Source organism: Scylla paramamosain, chromosome 21 (assembly GCF_035594125.1).
Source record: "Scylla paramamosain isolate STU-SP2022 chromosome 21, ASM3559412v1, whole genome shotgun sequence".
Taxonomy (NCBI): Eukaryota; Metazoa; Arthropoda; class Malacostraca; order Decapoda; family Portunidae; genus Scylla; species Scylla paramamosain.
The window spans coordinates 14234204-14257969 of NC_087171.1; the positions used below are offsets into that span (position 1 = coordinate 14234204).

Below are 23766 nucleotides of genomic sequence, written 5' to 3' on the forward strand. Positions count from 1 at the left end.
TGATTTGCTTTTCTTCACACACACACACACACACACACACACACACACACACTGGATAGATATAGAGACGGGATACTATGAGATTACTCCCCTCCCGTAAACCACAACTAGGTAAATACACACACACACACACACACATGCACACAGTCTCTCTCTCTCTCTCTCTCTCTCTCTCTCGAAGGCAACAAATAAAAAGGCAACTATTAGAGATTCAAATTATAGGGAAGAATTAAATCAAGAAGTGATGCACGTGTGTGTGTGTGTGTGTGTGTGTGTGTTTATTTTCTAGTTGTTCTTTATGGGAAAAGAGCTATGCTCATGCTCTCCCACCATCTCTATATCTTTTCATATCCAATTTCGCTTACGGTAGCCTGTGTGTGTGTGTGTGTGTGTGTGTGTGTGTGTATATATATATATATATATATATATATATATATATATATATATATATATATATATATATATATATATATATATATATATATATATATATATATATATATATATATATATATATATATATATATATATATATTCGGAAGGTTGCGAACAGGGAAGCCTGTGGGTGAAGGGGCTACAGAAGGTTTGTTTACGTTTGATGGAGCAGAGTGTAGTGAGCGGGAAGGCCTGGTTCAGAGCATGAATAGGTTAGTTTCTTTCTTTCTTTCTTTCCCTATGGCCTCTCACTGATACACATCACTCAATTTGTCATTTGTTCACTCACGGTCCTAGATTCGTTACAACATCAGTTTGTCAGGTTGCCAAGACTGAGCAATCGTAGTAAAATACACGGGCCGATGCAAAGACTGTCTCCCCGACCAGCAGATGCAGGGGTAGGTCCAACTTTGACCATCTCCATCTTGGACCATTCTGAAATACCAATTCGGACTGTCATCTCAACCAACTCACACCTTCATCAACCAACTCTGGCCATTTTTATTACTTAAACCATCATTTATTCCAACACGATGGTGAATCGTCCGAATCATCCCACCCTCATTCATGCCCAGCCCAGGTTTCATTTCTAGATCGTAGTAAGCACATCATGGACAAGTATTTGGTGTGCCTAAACATAGTGTGTTCCCGACAGGTGAGATCACAGTGTGTGCAGTTTTCCTGATTTATTAGTATATTACTGAAATTAAACATATAAGTATAAATTACTGAACTCTATACAAATTGACCTAGCGTCAGATTTCATCACATAAATCTTCTGCATGCTCTAGTCTATATTAGTAGTAGTATTCTTGAAGGCAAAGGATGCAGTAGAATAAATTAAACAAAATATCAGGAAAAGTTTGAATAGTGACATGCTGTAATTACCTTTATTATAAATAGGTTTAGAAATTTTGCAGGAGGCATTATTGTGTAATGGATGCAGTTTTTGGCAACATAGAGCTTGTGAGACCGTCATTACAAGGGAAGAGTAAAGAAGAGTAATAAGGGAGGGTCTGGAAATAAACTGGAGGTGTGCCACATGCTCTTATGCAAAAGATCATAATTGTGAATTTTTCAATGAGCATGACTAGTTGAACATTAGTGCTAACTGCTATATTGAGGATCATTCATCTGATCAGGCACAAGTGTTGTAGAAGATATTACATATGAAAAAAGTATCTTCATTCTCACAAAGAGGGAAGCATAAACTTATAGACAGTCTTGGTTATTCATACCTGTTTAAAAGGAAAACAAGTGTTGGTGTTCATTGTCAATGTGCAGTGCACAATAAAACTATTAACTGTGCAATGACAATCACAGAAGTGGACATGTGTATGAGAGGACCCAATGAACATTCCTTGTTCCCTGTCACCACAAGTAAGGTATCAAAGTTGATTGAAGAAAAAGCAATGGAGGATGTTTTTTAGCCAGTATCAGAAATCGTAGAAAAAGTGAAGCTTGAAAATATAGATCCAACCATGCCCACTGCTTTGCTGCCAGACTGTAAATTATGCTCTACAGGCCAGCAGAAAGCAACGAGCTAACAGACCTACAGAGCCTGTTGACCTCACTTTTGAAATTAACGAGGAACACATAACTCCTGACTTTCTTCAATACGATACAAGTATAGGGGACAGATGTCACTTACTATTTGCGACAAAAAAACAACTTTAGTTACTTACTAAATCAAAAAGATGCTCTGTTGATGGAATATTCAGAGTTGTGAGGTGGCCCTTCACACAACTTTTTAGCATTCACGCATTCATGCAATGTGATGGAAATACAAGACAAATGCAGAGACTACAAGAAAGTATTCAGTAAAACTGAAGAACTTCTGGGAGAACAATTAAAAGTTCAAGAAGTAATGCTTGATTTTAAGGCAAGTGTTTGGTGGATTATTCCTGACGTCTTTCCAGATGTGGTTATATGTGGTTGTGCCTTTCACTGGGGACAGGCAGTTTAGAGGAAAGTCCAAGAATTCAGCCCTCAGTCTGTATGTACAAATGACAATGAAACATACAAATTTTTAAAACAATTGCTTTTGTTATCTTACCTGCTGAACATACAGAAGGACCATTTTCAGGATGTTACAGAAAAAAAACACTATTAAATTTTTTAGAGTATGTAAACACTGTATGGATGAGGTCTGGGATACGGCCTCCCACTGCTTGGTGTGTGTTTGTAAGGAGTGTCTTAACAAATAATGATGTTGAAGGTTGGCACTACAGACTTAATTTGAAATCACATAAAGGTCAACTTAATTTCTATTCACTCATAACACTATTGTATAGTGAGGCAAGGCTCGTAACACTACAAGGGCATTTACTAAATGATTTACTAAATAATGGCAAGGTATTGCGACACCAAAAAACAAAATATTCCAAGCAGCATGGACAACTTGTAAAACTTTGGAACCAATTTTCTAATTGCCATAGATCAGCTAAAGACTTACAGAAGATGGCTTCTCATTCTATTGTTATGAATGCATGAATGTTATTGTCGTAATGTTATGCGTGAATTTTATTGTTTCAAAGCTTTTATGCTTTTGTGTTTCAAGTACTATATTTTAATTTTAAATTTCTTAACCTTGGTGTTTTATGTCTTTATAATTTTAAGCTTGTTAATAATGAATTACATACAATTTTTTGGTTCTGGAAATTTAATGTTTTAAAGCTTTTGTACTTTTATTTTTCAACTACTACATTTTACTTTTCATTTTCTTTTAACCTTGTTGTTTTATATCTTTGTAATTTTTGGTTTGTTATTAATGAATTGCAAACAATATCTTGGATGTGTGAATTTTAATGTATTAAAGCTTTTATACTACTTTTATTTTCAGCTACTACATTTTAATTTTAATTTTCTTTAACCATGTTTTACATTTTTTTTGCAATTTTAGGCTTGTTAGTAATGAATTGCACACAGTTTCTTGTTTGTTTGTGTGAATTTTATTGTTTTAAAGCTTTTATACTTTTATTTTTAACTTGTACATTTTAATTTTGATTTTCTTTTAACCTTATTGTTTTACATCTTTATGTTAATGATGAATTGCAAGCCATTTCTTAGATGTGTGAATTTTATTTTTTAAGGCTTTTGTTTTTACCTTTTGTTCTGTTTATTGATATTTAGATCTGGTCCGAGTTGGTATCTTGGTATCTTGTAGTCCGAGTTGATGGCGGTCTGAGTAGATAATGGTCCAAGTTGGGGATGAACCATAGATCCAGAACCAGAATTAATGTCTACTACATATAAAAAAACTGGATAAGCAACAAACTGAATAGTTGCTGTGTGCTATAGGATGGTTACATCTAGAGTTACAGTAGCAAGGGAGCTTTGAAATTAAGTGGAGAGTAATATAATTTGCCATAAATGTAATTATTAATGGATGCATGGATAAATAGAATTTGCTTTCATTCTTATTTCCACCCTACTTTGAAATGAAGTGGAGAGTAATATAATTTGCCATAAATGTAATTATTAATGGATAAATAGGATTTGTTTTCATTCTTATGTTCACCTTACCAGTGCCAGAATTAAGCCATATCATTGTTATTTCATCTCTTTCATTCGTAGACTTGAAGTGTATTCTTCTATTTCTCAGTGTATTCTTTCTATTTCTCAGTTTTCTTAAATTTTCAGATTGAGTTTGGAAACAAATGCTCTGGAAAGATATATTATTTTCACAAATTTATCATTAACTTCAAACCCTTATAAAAACAACAAAATTATCTAGTTATTTGTAATTTCAGGACATCATAAGCTGTGGATTGCATTCTAACATTAAGTAGGAACAAGATTTGGAAGAAAATGCCTTCCTGCTCTGCAAGGGGCTGTTCAAATAGGAGTGGTCGTGGGACCAAGGTTACATTTCACCTGTAAGTTGAGAGAATGACTGCAGTGAGTTTTTGCTGTGGATAACTTTTTTTTGTGTGTTTTGTGTGTATGTGTGTGCATGCTTGTTTCTTCATGTTTACCTATATGTGTACAAGGTTTAATCCAAAAGTTTCCAGACCATCTTCATAGAACACTAGCAGATGATAGTATAGTATGGACTTGGGGTGTTAGGGAACACTAAACTACTGTATCTTCTTGCAGTGTGACAGCTGACACAGTAGTAAGCAGATGCATTTTATTTCAGGGCCAATTTTTGTGTTAGTGTTTCTGCTATATGTGTTTCTCTTTTTTTTTATTGGTTATCTTTGTTGTGTTGTTCTTTCTCCATATTTGGTTCTGTTCAATTTGCTTTTAGCATCATGGATGTTCTGTGGTTTCACAACTTTCTTCTCTAAATTATCAGTACCCCTGTTATGGGAGCAGAACTTCCCAACATTATTGAAGCATCTAATGTTTTAGTCAGCAGATATGATTTGGATGTAGCCTCTAGTCATTTATCAGAGAATAGGTATAGACATATGGGAAACAGTAGGACCAATAGGTAGGCAATCAAGCACTATGCTTTGTACATGCATGTGGAAACAGTTGCTATAAAAGACCAGAAATGGTCTGCAACTAATAGGGGAGATCATAAAAAAAAAAAAAAAAAAAAAAAAAAAAATGAATAAATTAATAAAATAAATAAATAAATAGATAATTAAAATAAATAAGTAAATAAATAAACAAAAATAAAATAATAAATAAAAAAAATAAATAAACATAACTTATGTGTTCATAAGCAATTGTCTTATTGAGAATGATATTAAATTTGTTTCAGCTTCCCAAAGAACAATGAAGCCCGTCAAAAATGGGTTCCTGCCACAGGACGAAAGAATTGGAGCCCAGGGAAGCGTGCAGTACTCTGCTCAGAACACTTCGAAGAAGAATGCTTTGACCGGACCGGCCAGACCACGAGACTCAGGATGGGTGCTGTACCAACTAAGGGAAAGTTTGCACCAAAGATTAAAAAGGTTGTTAGTGGTTTGTGAGTGTGAAGAATATTTCTCTCTCTCTCTCTCTCTCTCTCTCTCTCTCTCTCTCTCTCTCTCTCTCTCTCTCTCTCTCTCTCTCTCTCTCTCTCTCTCTCTCTCTCTCTCTCTCTCTCTCTCTCTCTCTCTCTCTCTCTCTCTCTCTCTCTCTCTCAAACTTGACAATTGCCTATACTCCACAGCAAATTCATGACTGCAGTACTGATTGTCATATATATGACTATTTTGCTGAATGAGTTGGCATAGCTTTGCTTAATAAATGCAGAGGAATAAACCTTATGTGACATTGCTTGCTCAGAGTTGTCAGGAGGGTGTAGCATTAAGGTTTTGTATGCAGGTGTATCTGGTCTAAGTAATAGCACATTCATAATGAACGTTTTAGTAAAAGTCAGACAGGTTCCATGTCTGCATTAGTTAATCCTACTTATGTATCAGTTTCTTAGTCCCATATCAGACTCTCATGTCCTGCCTCCTTTGGTCTAACTTTTCAAGGTATTTGAATCTTTTATCTAGTGTTTCATAGAAATGCTGGCTCACTTCCTGATTTGCAAATGTTCTCTTCCTTCCATAATTACTTTATTTTCTTCATTGCAAATTTAAGATATTTTTCTTAACCTCTCATCAGCTTTGTTCAACAGTGTAAGCATGTGGCTGTACAGCTACTAAAATATCAGTACTCTCATTCTTACTTTGGTGCTCCTTGTTTGTTGACTACTTTATTAGTAGTTTTATCATCCATGTACTTCAGAGCCCACAGCTTCTATCTGTTATCTTCCCTCCTCCCTTATACAGGTCACCCATCACTAATCCTGCATCATTGGGACCTGTAGGGTGCTGGATGAGTGATTTTGTTGGATTATAGAGAGGTTAGGTTAGAATACACTTAACAGTTAACTATCTCATCCTACCTTTAAAATACCTGTAAATCAGTACAAGTTAATTAATAAGTGGGGTTGTAATGATACCACTTTTTCCCCCTATACTGATACTTAATTTTTGGCTGATGCTGGTAGTATTGGTATTGTCAACAAATTTTGCAGCTGCTTCCATGTCCACTGAATGTTTTTCACCATACACTACACAAAACTTTAAACCATGTCAGTCCTTGAAATGCTGCAGCCAACCTTCACTATGTTCACACTCATAATCTAGTCCTAGCTATTCATGAAAATTTGACTTGTTTCTTCACTAGATCTCCAGACCTTATCTTTTATGGATAATGTACAGCGTTTGTACTTTACACAATGAGAACATATCCCATATTCACTGAAGTCATAGCTGGAGGTAAAACTGAGCAGATTTAATAAGAAATGGAAAAAAAAATTAGAATGGCTTCCCTATGTTTGGAAATTATGCCAGCTATTTATGCATCAAGAGTGTCAACATATGCTAGTGGTAGCAGTTTGGTGTGGTGACTCAGGAAATTTGAAATTACGCTAGCTGAAATTAGTGCCGGATTAGTGATGGAATCAGATAAGTGATCGCTGGATCAGTGATGGTTGACCTGTACTCCCTTCAACATTCATTCAAATCCTTCCAGAACTTTTGTGTTTTGTTTTTCTATTTTGTTTCCTTATTATAAAGTGGTGTGTGTGTGTGTGTGTGTGTGTGTGTGTGTGTGTGTGTGTCTGGGATTGTTGGTCTGGTATGTAGATAGATTTTTAGATAGGTACATACATAGGCAAGCTGTATATGCTTAATTTTACATTTTATTTATACTATCATTACATTGTTCAATGTATAACAAGTTTTGCTCTTCTCTGTTCTTTCTGACATACTAAGTCTTACATATTCTTCCTCACCTCTTCCACCATAACTTGCCTGTCCACAATACACCAGCTCATAATTCCTCACTTGTGCATTCACATCCCCTTTCACTGAGCTGCTCCTTGGTCCTGGTATATTCATCCTGCATCTGATGTTACTTTTAACTCCCTGTCTTTACTTCCTGTCTTAATGGCTTTTTTTTCTTCTTGTTTAAGACAAATTTAAGTTTATAATTCTAGAAAATTTATTTGAGTGATCATTTATACTGTTGATAATTGCTTGTAATCATATATATATATATATATATATATATATATATATATATATATATATATATATATATATATATATATATATATATATATATATATATATATATATATATATATATATATATATATATATATATATATATATATATATATATATATATATATATATGCTATTGAAAGTTATGACATCTTTTTATGAAATGTTTGCTGTCTCTTCCAGAACCCAATACATATCAAGCAGGAACCTGAGGATGAGCAGAAACCAAAGCAACCAACCAACAAGGTGTATTTATGAGACTGCAATGAGAAACTTACTTTTGTGCAACTTAGGATACATGTTAACCTTATGAACAAATTGGTGACTTTCTCTGACTAATTGATTGGCTCCAAGATCTAATTTGTTCATAGTAACATGAACAGTCACTCATCACTTGTTACTCGAGGAATTAAAGGCAGAGTGTAAAATTATGAGATAAGCAATTAGCCCTGTTAACTTTACTTGATTATGAATTACTGCAGTATGAGAGTAATGAGTTGCTGAAGGAGGCTAATGGTCAGTTAAAATAAGGGTTATCACCTCACCAACACCCTTACAACTCCAGACTTCTTAATTCTGTAAACTTTAAGCATTTCATTGTGACTTTTCTTGCCTTTCACCTTGAATTATGATATATATATATATATATATATATATATATATATATATATATATATATATATATATATATATATATATATATATATATATATATATATATATATATATATATATATTTTTTTTTTTTTTTTTTTTTGTGTGTGTGTGTGTGTGTGTGTTTTAAAGTATATGAAGTATATAGAGCAAAAAAGTAATCTTCAAAAGGTGACAGCTCAGCTTTGCACTTGTATTATTTTTATACATTGCATAATTGCATACTTGTATGTCGTTGAATAAAAGCTCATTATACATGCATTCATTAAGGGATGTTTTGTTAAAACAGGTCACTATTGTGAGTTAATTAATTGATATATTTTTGGGAACACTGATAATTTTTGAAAGTTTTTAGGCTCTGCTTTTCATATGATGAATGAAAATGTGAACTCAAAAAATCTATGCATGAATTAGTGGGGGTATTCTTGTCTGTATTTGTAGTAATCTTGGAGTCTGTGATGTACTACAGATATGAAATATACTCACTGTTTAAGTTGCTATTGTTAACATAGTTATCTTCTATTGCCATTATTAATACACTTGGAGAAAGAATGAGAGAGAGAGAGAGAGAGAGAGAGAGAGAGAGAGAGAAATTAACTCTCAAGTAAGTTGCTAATTTGAGGAATCCCCATTCATATATCCCTTGTTATTTCTCTCTTAGCATGGCATCACCACCCGATCAGGTAGGCAGTTGAGTGGTCGTATGGCAGCAGTGGTGGCAGCAATGAAGAGGGACCCATCAGAGGATGAGGAAGTGGAGTCACTTGAGCCTGATGATCCACCATTCCTTGATACAGCTGCCGATTCCCATGTTGACCCAGCTCCTTCAACATACCCTGACCACTTCTACTGCCGTACTCAAAATGAGATGGAAGCACTGCTCAGGAAGAGTGAACAAAAGGTTTGCATTTGAATCTTGTAAGATACTTTAAATCACATGCATAATCAGGCACAACAACTTTGAGATTGTATTTCATCTACATAAATGAAAATGCAGTAGCTACTTGCAATGCCAGTTTTTCAATATATAGATGCCATATATGATGCCTCATGAAGCAGAGGGGATTAAGCACCACTTCTTAAAAACAGAAAATTGCTCCTAAAGTCTCAGAACAATAACTTCACTTCTGGCATAGGTATCAAATTCAAACAAGTTTCATGTGAGAGGCCTGGTTGATAGAATTTTTTCATAAAAAATAAAAAAAATCATGGTGTGCTTCCATGTTAGCATAAGAAATGGAAACCTCACTGAGTTCATCTATCTTAATTTTTCTGAAAATGAAAAACTGAAAAAGAAAAGAGATTTTAGGTAGTATGCACTATATATATGTGTCAGTGTACAGTTATGTTATTTCTTGTAGAGAATGAAATATTAGCAATATAAAAGTTTTGTATATTTTAAAGCAGATAACTTCATGGTTCACACTTGTACTATTAATTGTAGAAAGCTGTAGTTTAGGTTGTCATGTTGAATACTCTTGACTTGTGTTTTAAACAACAGTTAAAATCAAAATGACCTTCAGTAAGACTACACCACTCACTGAACCTTTTGCCCTGCAGGTTGAGTTCCTTAAAATGAAGCTGGACTACCTGAACAGTCCCAAGAAGATTGTGGTAAGTGTTAGCAGCGCATATGTCTGTCAGTATTAATAGAGAATTAATTAACAGAGAATAGGTTTATATATATTTTTTAATCTTTATATACATATTTTTTTTAATCTTTTCCCTACAGAAACAGGAGCCACCAGATTGGACACAGTTTCGCCGTGCAGCACTACAGAAGGAGGCAGAGCTAATCAAGGTATCACTGCAGGCAGGCTCATCAGCACTGAGCAATGTTAATAGTAAAGACCTCCTCAGAAAGGATGAACAGCTCAGGGAAAAGCTCAAAGAGGTAAGTTTAAAGATTAAAGAGCATACTGGAAAAAAATAGAAATATTGCCATGTAAGGACATCAGAAAATAAGAAGACTACCAAAGACCAGTTGGCTTACACAAAGTAACTTTTGAGCACCATCTGCCAGTTTTATTCACTGGTTTATTTAACCTCATGAAATTGTTAATGTAGATTATGAAAAGTAAGACCTGTTAACATTAACAGACTCTTAGAGGACATCACTGATAATTAATATTATCCCATTTTGATTAACTTATTTCTATTTACCTGTACCCTTTGCTCTCCATAATTAAGCCAAGCTTTAATTCAGTAATACACATTACTGTCTATTCTGTGAGCTTGAAAAGTTTTACCTTGAAACGTTTTAAGGCTTCAGGCTCTGTAGTTTGTGTGACACTTTTGCAGTTGTGGTTACCTTGGGTAATGTGGTGAGCAATATTGGCTTCTGGAGCCAATATTGATGCCCATAATGTCAAAACGTTTGTACAACTGGTATTCATTATTTGTTATATTTAGTAAACTCAAGATAGATATTTTATAACAGGTATTCAACACAATGGTTCCCAAGAATGATCTCAAATTCATCTTTGAAATAACAATAAATGTAGAAGATAATCAATAATGTCATCATAATTACTGTTGTACTTCTTAATTTCAGGCAGAGGAGATTAAAAAACAGATTAAAGTGTTACAACAGAAAAATCGTAGATTGGTAAGTACTGAATATTTACACTTGCATCAGCAAGATGGGTTATTGAATTAATTATGTTTTGTCATACAACTTTAATGCCATACATGCATACATACATACATACCAGTTTTTTCCCCTATATGTTCTACTATTAATTTTTGGTGAAAAGTATTAATGATACACTGTTCATTATTTTTTCCCAATGTTTGCATGTAGTCTGCTTAAAATGCACTCACTCTTGTTTTAATTTCACTTGTATTGTTTTTATTTCTGAAATTTTTTTGCTCTTACAGTTTTGTATGAGTTAATTTTGAGTTTTGAATTTAAGATGAAGAAAACAAGAAATTATTTTGATTGATTGATTTTTATACTTATTTATTAATTTGTTAATTTATACAATTAATTAATTAATTAATTAATCAGTGAGTTATATTTTAGCTTATTGTAGTAGGCTGTTCTGTTTTGGATGGTCAGCCTTACCCATGATGGTGCAAGCAGAATTTTTAAGTGATGCTTGTACATAGTCTCATGCCACCTCCTGGGAGCTTCCTAATGGACTGACAGTGAAAATGTGGTTAATGACAGTGTGTGTGATCATCAGTTATTTGACAGTGGCTGAAAATGGTCAGCAACAAATAGGACTTGGGTCAGTGAGCTTACCACATGTGTGCACTGATTACACAGCTACATAGTTTTAGTGATCTGCTATAGGAGTGAAACAATTTGATAAGAGTGAGAAAATGATAGATTTGTGGAAATCAGTTCATTTACACATGGTGGAAGCTTCAGCCATAGATTACATAATTTTAAGATAGTTGAAGCCAGTCATATCCACTTGAGATCCAGTACTAACATTTTTATGGTGTCTTCAGAAAAAAAAGTCCAAAGCCAAGTTTATCCGATATGTGGTGATGATTGAACCAACCAAAGCAGGGAAGAATGCAACAGCCACTTGCAGCCTTGTGAGGGATGAGGAGGAAGAGGATGATGAGGAGTCCAAAGAGGAGGGAGCATCAGCCACAGTAGAACAAATCTCCTCCATCCAAGAGTCTATCCTTTCCCACACAGCCTCCATGATTATGGGACCCAGTGGTTTGCAGGATGAGAAAGACAAGCAGGTGAGTGATGGCCTTCATATTTATTTGACTCATAACTATATAACTGTGATGCTTTCTTAGCCTCATTTACTGATGTATAGTTTTCTTTGCCTCATAATATCAGTATTAGACTTCATGGGGAATAAAATTAGGATTATTGTACATTAAAATACTAAAAATGTAAATCAATATTCAGAAAGAATTTAAAATATACACTTAAAAGTGGATGTCAGAAGCTATTGTAATATATATATCAAATATAATACATAATCTGATATCTTAGTGATCAGATTGGACACACACATTCTTACAGTCACATCCACAAACTCTGCCTTACTTCTTAGCTTCAAAACTTTTAGGAAAGAGGAAAATGATTGCCATAATGGTCACTCACAGTACTGCATGATGGTCAGCTGTACAACATACCTCATTCTCTCAGTATCAGGATCCAGCAACAAAATTGCTTTATCTCTGCTGTACTATTATAGACCTAAATATAGAAGAAAAGTTTCCAATCCCCTTGCCCTTCCCTTTTTAAAATGTGCAGAAAATACAGTGCGAGTATTCTTCCCACCTAGCTCCAGAATATGCAACCAGGCCACCTCTCTACCATTAAGGGAACTTGTACATTTTCTTTGCACCTGATTGTACCTGTAAAAACTACAGTAGTACCTATATTTATCAAAGTAAGGTTCCGCTTCGCTGAAGTGTCATAATTAGTCAGACTTCAGTGTTAAAGTGTCAATAATTATGTTCCTGTTGGATATTTTATAACACATTGAATAATATGCCTTGAATTTTTTAAAATATACATGAAATTGATATGATGCAGATTTTTTAATATACTGCATGAATTCCACAGAGGGAATTCCACTGGAGATCTAGATCCCTTTTCTGAATATAGGCCATCCATCCAGTGTGTTGGTGAAACCTTTCCTGTTACTCTACACATATCAGAAGATTTTGATAGAATCCAGCAGTGATCATTAATTTTCAAACTGCCCTTTTATGGGTTCTATCACTCTTGTTGCACCTTTATCTGAAAATGAGGGCATAGTGGTCATCACTGTATTGTATGATATTATGAACTAAACATGGAATGTGGGACTTTTCAAACACTAAAATTTTTATCCCCACAGATACAAGATCTTCAGAGGAAGGTTAAGATTGCAAGACAGAAAGAAAAGAGGAAAACAGAGCAGTTAGAACATCTTCAGGAAGTTGTTGAGATCCTGAAGGAGAAGTGCTCTGAGTACTCTGTCTTGAAGGAACCTGCCACACAGAGACGTTGTTCATTGTGTCGGTCCCTCTTGCTCAAAAGATGTCACCAAATTGCTGAGTCATGGGGTGCCTTTGACATTGCTCAGGATATAACTTTGCCTCTTGTGCGGACAAAGCCTCATCCTCAGATTCCCTCCAGGTCAGGGCTTCGGCCTTTGGACAGTAATGAAATTTCCTTCTGCTCAGACTGCCAGGCATTGGCAAGGAGGAGTAGGTTGAGGCAGAGATCCCTTGTATTGAGGCTGAGCCCACAATGCTGACCCAGGAAATGTCTTGTAATTGTTAATTGTGGGGACCTTCATTCACGACTCATACAACTCTGTGTGTAAAGAACATCATCATACTTTACTGTATCAGGTTGACTTTTTCACCCTTTCTTTTTGTAGCTTCTCCTATGGCAGAGGAACAAAAGGAGTTATTTTTTTTCCCTCAAAAAATTTACTAAAATTTACTTGATGCTTTCTAGCTTTTGAAAGTAAGGTGCATCATGTAAATGATCATGGGTGCTGATCCATATGGAGCAAGGGTATGTACATTGTCCACATGTGCAAGGAAGTAATAAAGTATTTGTAAATTAAAAATTTTCAGAGGCCTGGAAAAAGATTATGATAATTTTGTTTGGTTGCAGTAAGTAGACCAAGATTTCCAAGTTTCATTGATAAGATATTGATGAGGTCTTAAAAAAAGAAGAATTGTACATACAAGATACATATAATAGATATAAGATTTTGCATAATTTTTGCTGTATGTTTGTAGTGACTAGAGCAGGGGTCAGCAACCCTTGGCATGTGTACTAAATGTGGCACACAGATGACTTGTTTCTGACAAGTGAAAGCACAGGTTACTGTTTATTTTTTTTATGTGCATTTTTTATATATTTTTAAATTTAATTTTTGCATATATCAATTTATTTAAGCATTGAAGTTGTAGCTAATTATGAAGTATAAGATATTTTGTTTAAGTATAAGCACTGAATGATGTAAGATTTCCAACTGTTCTGAAAAACTAAGTTTGACTACTTTTGAGCTACATTTGTCTGGATTTATGGTGTGTTAGTGACCATTGTCGCCAGAAGGTGCCATTACAAAAACCTCTGAGATTCCACTGTCACTGGGCAACACCCTCTGGTGGTTTGACTCCCTCTACATCGCAGTAGATTTACAGGAAACAGCTGTCTGCATGTTGTATCTGCAGTCAGCTTGTGTCCTGAGGGTTTTCCCCGATACCTTTGCCATGTTCTTGCTGTTCATTGCGAGGCTCTCTGGTAGAGGAAAAACTCTGTTTGGTTTAAAGTTGAAAGTCATATCTTCCCTATAAATTAGCAATGTCTGGAAATTGGTAAGCTGATGTTACTTCTATAACCCCCACCCCATTAATATCTCCTTTCATACCAAACTTGAATCCTTGGAAAGTTAAATGACATTGTAACTCTACAAACAATCCTGAGGACATACCAGGACACCCTACCCTCACCCTGAAGGACACACGTGATTACCTGACAAGGACTCACTCAGCTGATAGCCAAGCACACTCACCTACTCACACACCTATGCTAGTATTCCCCCATCCATCAAATCTCTACTCTGGTGTGCTTTAGGAGACTCGCTTGTGTTGTTTTATCTGAGTAAGTACTGTGGAGAGGATGTCGAGCATTCCGCCTCCTGCTACAGCCCTGCAGAGACCGACTTGTCATGTCCCCCTCCACACACCATCCCCAGGTCTACTTGTGTTACTTTTAGGATATCCTATGACATGATGGCCTGATACCTAATTGCAAAAATAAGCTGCACACAATAAGAGCAATTAATAATTCAGCTCATAAACACTAATCTAACTAAAGGTGACATAAAAGATGTTAAAAATACATTATCACATAATTTAATAATTACAAAATTATAAATCCTACATAGATCTGTAGCTTCACCAAAAGTTACAGGTCCCTGACTGACAACCACCACTAACCTTACACGGACCGAACCAAAAGCCCAGGACGCCGGTAGAGAGAATGCCTGCTCACGTCCGTTTGTTCTTGATTCGTGGGGCCTAAAGTCCCACATGGGCTATAAGTGGCCCATCTGTGCTAATGATGGTTATTAGTGGCGTTGGTGCCACTTCTTGTGTTCGGTCGGTGCTTGGGAGGTGCTCAGGCTCGCCAACACTGGTGGCACTGGTGGGATGAGTGAATCACTCATCCCACGACCCCACACACTACCTTCCGATACCCTCCCCCTACTCCTTCATCTGTCCAGCCTGAGTTAATCACTCAGCCCACAAACCCCCATACTACCTTCCGACACCCCAGCTACACCTTCATCTGTCCAGCCCGGGATGCAGCATCACTATGCCTCCAAAAGTAATTTCGCATTCTGTTATTCGTGCAAGTTGATAAACCATAACAAACATTCCATAGCAATTGACTATTCATTCACTTTCTCATTATATCTTTCCTTCCCTGTCTCAACACTGAGCATTGTCTGTCACTTTTTCACATCCGAGTACCACCTGTGTTTTCTGTAAGTTTCTTTCAATTGAGACGCAGGCTGCGCTGCTTCGACCACTCCCGTAACTCAGAGCTGTCTCTCCCCACTGCCCTGCTTTCATTATTAGCACAGGAAATCACCACATAACTACCAAACTACTGAGTCATTTCCACCAAACTACACAACCGAAGATTCAACTAGAGCGTCCAGTCGTCAATCAGAAGCCACATCACGTCTCGAACCACACGAGTCGAAACACCACGAGGCTCAGGGTGACTGACGCTCTCCCTCCTTACCAAGGAAGCTTGCTTATCCACGGCAGTCCATCAATGAAGAGCGATCACTAGCTTGTGAGTACATTACACACCCACACTCGCTGGTTTTTAGCATTACATTAGCTAATGAATCTCTCTCTCTCTCTCTCTCTCTCTCTCTCTCTCTCTCTCTCTCTCTCTCTCTCTCTCTCTCAAAATCCGTTTGGTAACTTTCCATATCCTCTCCTCCATCTGTTCCACTCTCATCCCCTTTCTTCAGTCGTCAGTATTTTTTTTTTTCCATCCCAATAGTAAAGTCTTACTCATATCCACCATGCTCTGTCAGTCACATATGTATCACACACACACACACACACATCTTGGGGTGCGCACGTATTCATAATTTTCCATATTGATTCTATGGTATAATTACATAAAAAAAAATAAATAAATAAAAGACGAAGCGAAAGAGAAAAAAAAGTGTGTTGGCTAGATTTGATGTAGTACTGTTTTGCATCTTTCCTTGACAGCCCATTCGAACCAGAGGGACGGAACACTCCAGATAACATCAAACATTTTGTGGAGGAAGAAATCCTTACCTACAAGATCAAGTTGTAGTTGGAAAGGAAAATAGCACGCCGAGGCATACACACACACACACACACACACACTCTCTCTCTCTCTCTCTCTTTGGGATGTGGACAAAAAAAATGTTACGTTGGAATCACCGCTGAAGGGCCTCCGGGCATCAATAAGCCAGGATCTTAGGTATTGCTAACAAGCAAACCTGCCGTAAGTGAGCAGTTTGAAAATTTCACATCCTTAACTCTCCCTCTGGTGATTTGACTCTCCACATCGTAGTAGGTTACAGGAAACAACTGTGTCAACACTTTTTTTCCCCTTTGTGCTCCAGTAATCCTCAATGAGTACTCGTAGAAGGGCCGTGGTGTTTTTGTTTGTTTTTCAGTTTACTGGTGAGAAGAGATATGCTTTTATTTATCAGACTAGCGGCAGTTCCTTTACGCTTTTTATCACTGAAATGCATAAACCAAATTCATCTCACAATAGGTCAATAGGTACGAATGATCACGCAGATGTAAGTCATTAGATTAGTTAAATGAGGCAAAAAAATAAGCAAATGGAAGATTATTTTTTCACTAACTCAAACACGCACACGCACGTAGATGCACATAACAAACAAACACACACACACACACACACACACACACACACACATCTCTAATTAAAATAGAAAAGAACATTACACACTTTTGGGATGTCAAAATGCCATTTTTTTGTGATATTCGCAAATCACACTAGTAATCAGTGAGTAGAGCGACTGATGGCAGGAGGCTAGAGATTTGATTCAGAGAACTAGATGGAAAGAAAAAAAGTTTTGCTTGTTTGAAATTTAATAGACAGGCATGTGACAGATGTTCTCCTACATTGGACTCGCGGAAGCGGACGATGATGATAATGATATGATTATTTATTAATCTTTTTATTTACTTATCATAGTCATCATTCATCAAAATGTAGACTGAACTCCTTTTGTTTTACATTCGTGTAATAATTAATATTCTTACATCTGTAGTGAATGTTTCAATGAGTATAATGATGATCTTTGTTCTTTTATCTTCAGGTGCAGGCAGACGATGAATGTCTGGGCCACGTGGACTATCGTCTGGCCAAGCTTTTATGACAGAGTACGATGGACTGAATACCCTTAATGTAACCCTCAAGCCAGCGCCTCCACCACACCACCGCCGCCTGTCTCTCCACTCCTGCAGGGACCACTACGGCCACTATCATCGGCCATCGCTGAAGAAAGGTAAATGATGAGTGCTATTGTTGAGTTTTGAAATTTCCAGTGAAAACAGTAGATAGGAAATAACTGAATGTTTGTTCCTGATCGCTGTTTATCATGTCACAATAACGAAAACAGACAGTGTTTTCATGTCTGTAGTTGGTGTTTCCTTGGCCAACCTACGATCCGACCGTGATTCAGATCTTGATGAAATTTCTATAATGGGAATTTCCGAAACGTAAAAGTATAAGGTTAAAATTTCCGTGAATGATGCACCAGACATAAATTTGTGGAGGCCCCTCAAGTGTGTGAAGAAAGTCTTTTAGGTCTTAGTTTTTGGCAAAATGGTCCACAACGATTATATAGCCTCACGAAACAATTTCCTGTAAGATTTACTTTAATACACCAAAAAGCCGCAGTTCATCTTTCAGTATTTCCATTTTCTACTAACCCCGGTCGTCCATTTTTTTTTTTTTTTTAAGAAGATCCGTAGAAGGGGTAGTCGTTTCCTCTCAATAACTACTCCATGTACCCTTGCATTTGTTTTGGTAATCACTGTAAAATATTTTAATGGCAAGTATTGTAAATATTTAGGTTCCACTAATGCATAGATGAAAGATTCCAGTAGGCCTATAAGTTCCAATAATGGAGGCCATCACCTATGGCCCTGCAGTGCAATATTTTATCGGTAATTTTGAAGTTGTCATGGCGTCATCAGTTGCTAGTGTATTCCCTTACCTGTTTTTGTTGCTTCGTGCCTTCTGGAGCTTGTGCTTTTGTGTATATATTTCGTTCCTGTTTACGCGGGAAATAAGGCACAACCACTGAACCATCCGTCCTCGGCCTCTTTTGTTTCCCGTGGTTAGTAGATTACGTGCCATTTTCTTGCTTTTTTCCTGCGATGTATTCGTTCGGTGATGGTTCCGGCGTGCATACTCGGCGCTGCGTCGTGGGGGTGTAACAAATACTAGGGCAATTTTCAGTCACCGTAGCCACGCCGTCACTGCCACCGAGGGAATGGATGACAGCTGTGCTTCAAGGGGACACACGGGAGGCGGCTGGGCTTCAGTAATGCCCGTGGGTAATGCTTTTGCTATGTAGTGTTAGTATTTTTTTTTCTATGATATGGTACTTTCTGTTTGTAATGGAGTCTGCTGTCAAAAATACATTTTCCCATTTTATATTGATGTGTGAGGAGTGAGAGTCATGAAAAGCCGCAGGAAATGTCTTGTTTTTTTTTTTTTTTTCACTCTTGGATGTTTCGATGTCATGCCACACCATGTGCAAACCGTACTAACTGCAGTACTTCAGTCTTGGGTAAGTAACAGTGATGGGCTTTTTAAAAAGTAAATCTAAACATACAAACTCCTGATAAGGGGCTTCGTCTTCCACCCCCTTTGAACACTCCCTAAAGTTGTATGTTTTCCTAAAGGGTGCCTTTATTTACTGGGGAAGAGAAAGAGGAAAAAAAAGGCATTTGCAACAGATTATGATATGGTATGCATGAATAACACATCACAATATGGAAAAAGTGTCATAATACTTTTTGTTTTTTGTTGATTGGATACATTACTGAGGGAAGGTAAAACCATCTGTCATACTTGGGGTGCAACATCACTCATCCCCCAACCTCCCACACTACCTTCCCGCACCCCACCTATCCCTCCAACTGTCCAGACTGGCATGCAGCATCACTCATCCCCTAATCCCCCACACCACCTGGAGGGATGGAGGGGTAGAGGTGGTGTGAGAAGGTAGTGTAGGGGATTGGGAGATAAGTCATGCTGCACCCAAGGATGGACAGTTGGAGGTGTAAGAAGGTTGCGGTAAGGTGGTTTAGAGGGTTGGAGTGATGCTGCACCCCAGGCTGCACAGGTGAGGAGGTAAGAAGGGTGCGGGAGGGGGAGTGTGGGGGATTGGGGGATAAGTGACGCTACACCACAGGCTGGACAGTTGGAGGTGTAGGGGGGGGTGCAGGAAGATAGTGACTAGGATTTGGGGATGAGTGATGCTCCACAACAGGCTGGAGAGATGGAGGTGTATGGGGGGTGCAGTAAGGTAGTGTGGCGGGCTGGGGGATGAGTGATGCTGCATCCCAGGCTTGTTAGATGGAGGGATAGAGGAGGTGTGACAAGGTAGTGTAGGGGATTGGGGAATGAGTGATGCTGCTCCCCAGGCTTGACAGTTCGAGAGTTAGGAGTGGTGCGGAAGGTAGGGTAGGGGAGATGAATGATGATGCACCTCAGACTGGACAGATGGAGGGGTAGGGGAGGTGTGGGTAGGTAGCGTGGGTGGTTAGTGGGTGAGTGATGCTTGCACCTCAGGCTGGACAGATGAAGGGGAAGGTGGGGTGCAGGAAGGTAGTGTGTGGGGTTGGGGGATGAGTGATGCTCAGTACCAGGCTGGACACCCACACCCCCACACCTCGATCTGTCCACCCTGGGGTGCAGCATCACACAGAACACAACTCCCCACATTACCTTCCCACACTGATCCCCCCTACACCGTCATCTGGCCAGCCTGGGGTGCAGCATCATTCATCCCAGAAACATCCACAGTACCATCCCACACCCCCTACACCTTCTGTCCAGTTTGGGGTGCAGCTTTTGTGACTGAGGTAAAGAGACAGGCAGACACATTGGTTATTTTTGTTCATTGCCTGCTATATGTAAAGAAGAGGCATGTAGTAATAATCCGAAGCCTGGTTAAGAAATGCCGGATCAAAATGATGCCTGATGTTAACTAAATATGACTCGTAAAACTTGCATAATGGTAAGAAAATATCAAAGCGTCTCTTTGCTGATATTTTCACACTATTTGCACGTGTTGGGTGTGTTCCATCACTTAGGTATCTCTACTTATTATGCTACTTTTTCTAGAAAGATTAGAAATATTATGATGTAACAAAATGATTTATATTATTAGGGATTATGTAGTAAGTAGAAACTAGTTGCAGGGAACACGTCTAGCAGCTGCCCAGGTCACACGACATAGTCATGTAGTGTGACTTGAATATGTTATGGTTTGCTGTGTGGCCAGATGTGGTGAGTAATGTGTTGCTAAAACTGGTTCAGGAGAAATCAGTCGTTTGTAATAACAAGATTAAGATCAAGATATGCCATTTTGTTTACTCTGCTGCATCGCCGCTTTACATTAAATGTGAGAATAAAACACATACTCACACAGTGCTAGGCTATGTGGCTAGCATAAATAAGTATGTTTCATTGTTTTCAACGCCTCGAGTTTTGTAATCCTCGAGTTTAATGCTGTGGCTTTTGAAAGAGCAAACGTGAAACATGTACACCCAAAATATTGTTCAAAGTAACGAATTACGAACGGCCGTCTGAACTAACTCATTCGTAACTCGGAGGAATGCCTGTGTTCTGGTTGTATGTCGGATAGTCTTCCTAATAATAATGGAGACTAGTCGTAGAGAAGTGAGAGTTTGTGTCGTCTGAGGGTCTGCCAGACCATAATGCCATCATCTGCATGCCTTCTCTTCTATATTTTATATTTAAAGGTGATGCCAGATTGCTCAACCCTGTCCATTTTTCTTTGTATTCTTTGATATGAATGCAGAGTGGCAAAAAGAAAAAAAAAGAAAAAACTTGCTTGTAAGGTGAGGGTTACTGCAAACACCTGGTGACGGCCATTTCTCAGAAATTCCCCATTGTGTTTTATGTTGTGTGTGTAGATGAGGCAGGTATGGCGGGGGTTATAGAGTCCACTTCCATGACAAGGCGTCCCCTTCCTCGCCTCTCCCATCCCACAGGTCGTCCACCTAACTTTCCTTCATTGTTGCCGGCTCTTGTTTCATCATCACAAAGGCAAGACAAGCAAGATGTTCCCGTAAAAGGTGACAAAAGAAAAAAGAAAAAAAAGAAAAGGCAAACACTGCATTCATAGCGGGAGATTTTAGACTGAATTATCAACTAAATCATGATTTCTGGCGCTCTGAGTGACCGCGACGCACCTCACACCTGTTCAGGTGAATGTGAGAATAAAGGAAAAACAAGAGATTAACTAATCTTTATCTCATTTGATTGCAACTGCCGATAACTGAAAAAACAGTGAGGTAAAATTAAGCGCTTCACAAAGTGCATATTTCCCATTACCTGTGAAAAAAACCTCTCTCATTGTGATATAATGGGAAACAATCTTGAACTTGATGATCTAACTGCATCAGCTGCATCGGCAGTTGTTGCTCTTTTTTTTCGCAATACCTTTCCAGATCAATAGAAAGGCAGCGGTCGGACAGAGTGAGTCTTGGGTTGGCATTTAAAAGTCGACGGTTCGATTCACCGCCCTACCATCTCTGAAATACTTCATCCGAGAAAAATTTTACGTTGATCACATCGCTGCAGATGCTTCTTCCCCAAAAAAAGTCCAGAGTACCCAATACCCCCAGCAGAAAAAAAAAAAAAAAAATGCAGAGTTTAGAAAAAAATAGCAATATCATTATGAAGAAAACAACGTCAATGTTTCAAATTCAATTAGCAATTATTGTTTTTCTCCTCTCTCTCTCTCTCTCTCTCTCTCTCTCTCTCTCTCTCTCTCTCTCTCTCTCTCTCTCTCTCTCTCTCTCTCTCTCTCTCTCTCAAGGGAATATCACACCTCGCATCTCCGCCGGTGTCTCCGAGGAAACACCAGCTCGTAGGTCATTGGATAGAATAATGACAACTGTGGTTGGTCCATTTTCTTTCATCTGTAGCATCTGATTGGCTATCCCTTCATCTCAGCTTCTCCTTATCTTGATCCACTTCTTCCTCATAAACAGACCTGTGTATGTGCAATCAGTTCAGTTCAGAGAGAGAGAGAGAGAGAGAGAGAGAGAGAGAGAGAGAGAGAGAGAGAGAGAGAGAGTGGAAATACAAGCCACTCTGCAAAGTATTTTAGCGTAAATTGGTTGTATCGGTCATGACCTCATACTGCATTATGACATTGTACCAGAACACAATGATATGTTGGAAGTCGTGCCCCAAGACAGGAAAGCCATTCAGACAGATTAATTTGAAACAATTCACGCTACACAATTTTAATAGTTGTTTTCACTCATGACTGACTTGTATGCAAATAATTCTGTATGTTCGAGATTTTATTGAAAACAATACACGCACATCGGCTTGTTTTCGCTTAACATGTTTGCATCACTGCCCGCGAGTGGCTGTCTTTCGCTCCGCCCCGCTGCTCGCCCACGATTCTCGCAAGCCCGTGGAAAGCTTGCGCCCGTGGTAGTTATAAGGTTCCGAAGCTCCCAGGGGACCTGCGCGAAAGGAATGCGTCGGAAAATACCTGTTTCCGAAGCGCTTGCGAAGAGCTGAAGAAGACGCCTTATATCATCATTAAAAGAAGAAAGGTGACTGTGTCTGTGTGTAAATCTTTATTCTCACATAAATCATATAATCTCACCAACTATACACGCCACACAACTCCACGTTATATATATATCATCATCGGAGAATCAACGAGCCACCACATCTGTTGCTACTACCATCATCTCAACATTAAGGCACTATCCAGTAACAACTAGTAAGTGTATCAGAACAACGGCGGTAGTGGCAGTGACTTCCATCTGAATCAGTGGTAGCAGCAGGTGGTAAAAATGCGATCTAGAACACACACACACACACACACACACACACACACAGAGAGAGAGAGAGAGAGAGAGAGAGAGAGAGAGAGAGAGAGAGAGAGAGAGAGAGAGAGAGAGAGAGAGAGAATAGCGATGTGATATGCAACTTTTTCAATACAACAATGAACACAAATGCCAGAGTATATACCTGTGTACTTGAGGTGACAATAACGCAAAGTTGACCACATACATGTATCTGACGCTGCAGTTTTCTTTTTATGTCATAGTAATGTGCAACTCGTAGCCCTCTGAGTATATACTGCCCAAGTCTGTATTCGGGAGCTATGCTATCGGAGGAAGGATTGTGCGAGTACACCATTCAAAGAGGATGATAGTTGCAGACATAAAAGGAGACAATAGGCAAAGGAAACACTGTAGCAGTATTTGAAATTCTGGTAGTCCCTTTCCTCGTTATGGCCATTGCGTAAAGGTTAGTATTCCTCTTCCTCCTCCTCCTCCTCCTCCTCCTCCTCCTCTTGCTTGTACTGTTTAATATCGATGAATGTCGCGTGAGTTCCTGAGTCTCTATTTTGCGTCT

The 23766-nt window shown here is 38.1% G+C and overlaps 1 protein-coding gene across 3 annotated transcripts; it reads left to right on the forward strand.

Annotated features, from left to right (window-relative positions):
• Positions 1-545: 545 nt before the first annotated feature.
• On the forward strand, positions 546-13636 carry LOC135111070 (uncharacterized). Of its 3 annotated transcripts, none has more exons than XM_064023989.1 (10): positions 546-647; positions 4188-4313; positions 5150-5342; positions 7620-7682; positions 8752-8991; positions 9651-9704; positions 9823-9984; positions 10645-10698; positions 11550-11795; positions 12914-13636. In XM_064023989.1, the coding sequence occupies exons 2-10, from the start codon at positions 4246-4248 to the stop codon at positions 13313-13315; spliced, it is 1482 nt and encodes a 493-aa protein (XP_063880059.1). In that variant the 5' UTR covers positions 546-647; positions 4188-4245; the 3' UTR covers positions 13316-13636. The 3 variants fall into 3 exon arrangements, with proteins under 3 accessions (XP_063880059.1, XP_063880063.1, XP_063880060.1); XM_064023993.1 differs by lacking the exon at positions 546-647 and adding an exon at positions 705-833; XM_064023990.1 differs by lacking the exon at positions 546-647 and adding an exon at positions 870-1090.
• The last annotated feature ends 10130 nt before the right edge of the window (positions 13637-23766 follow it).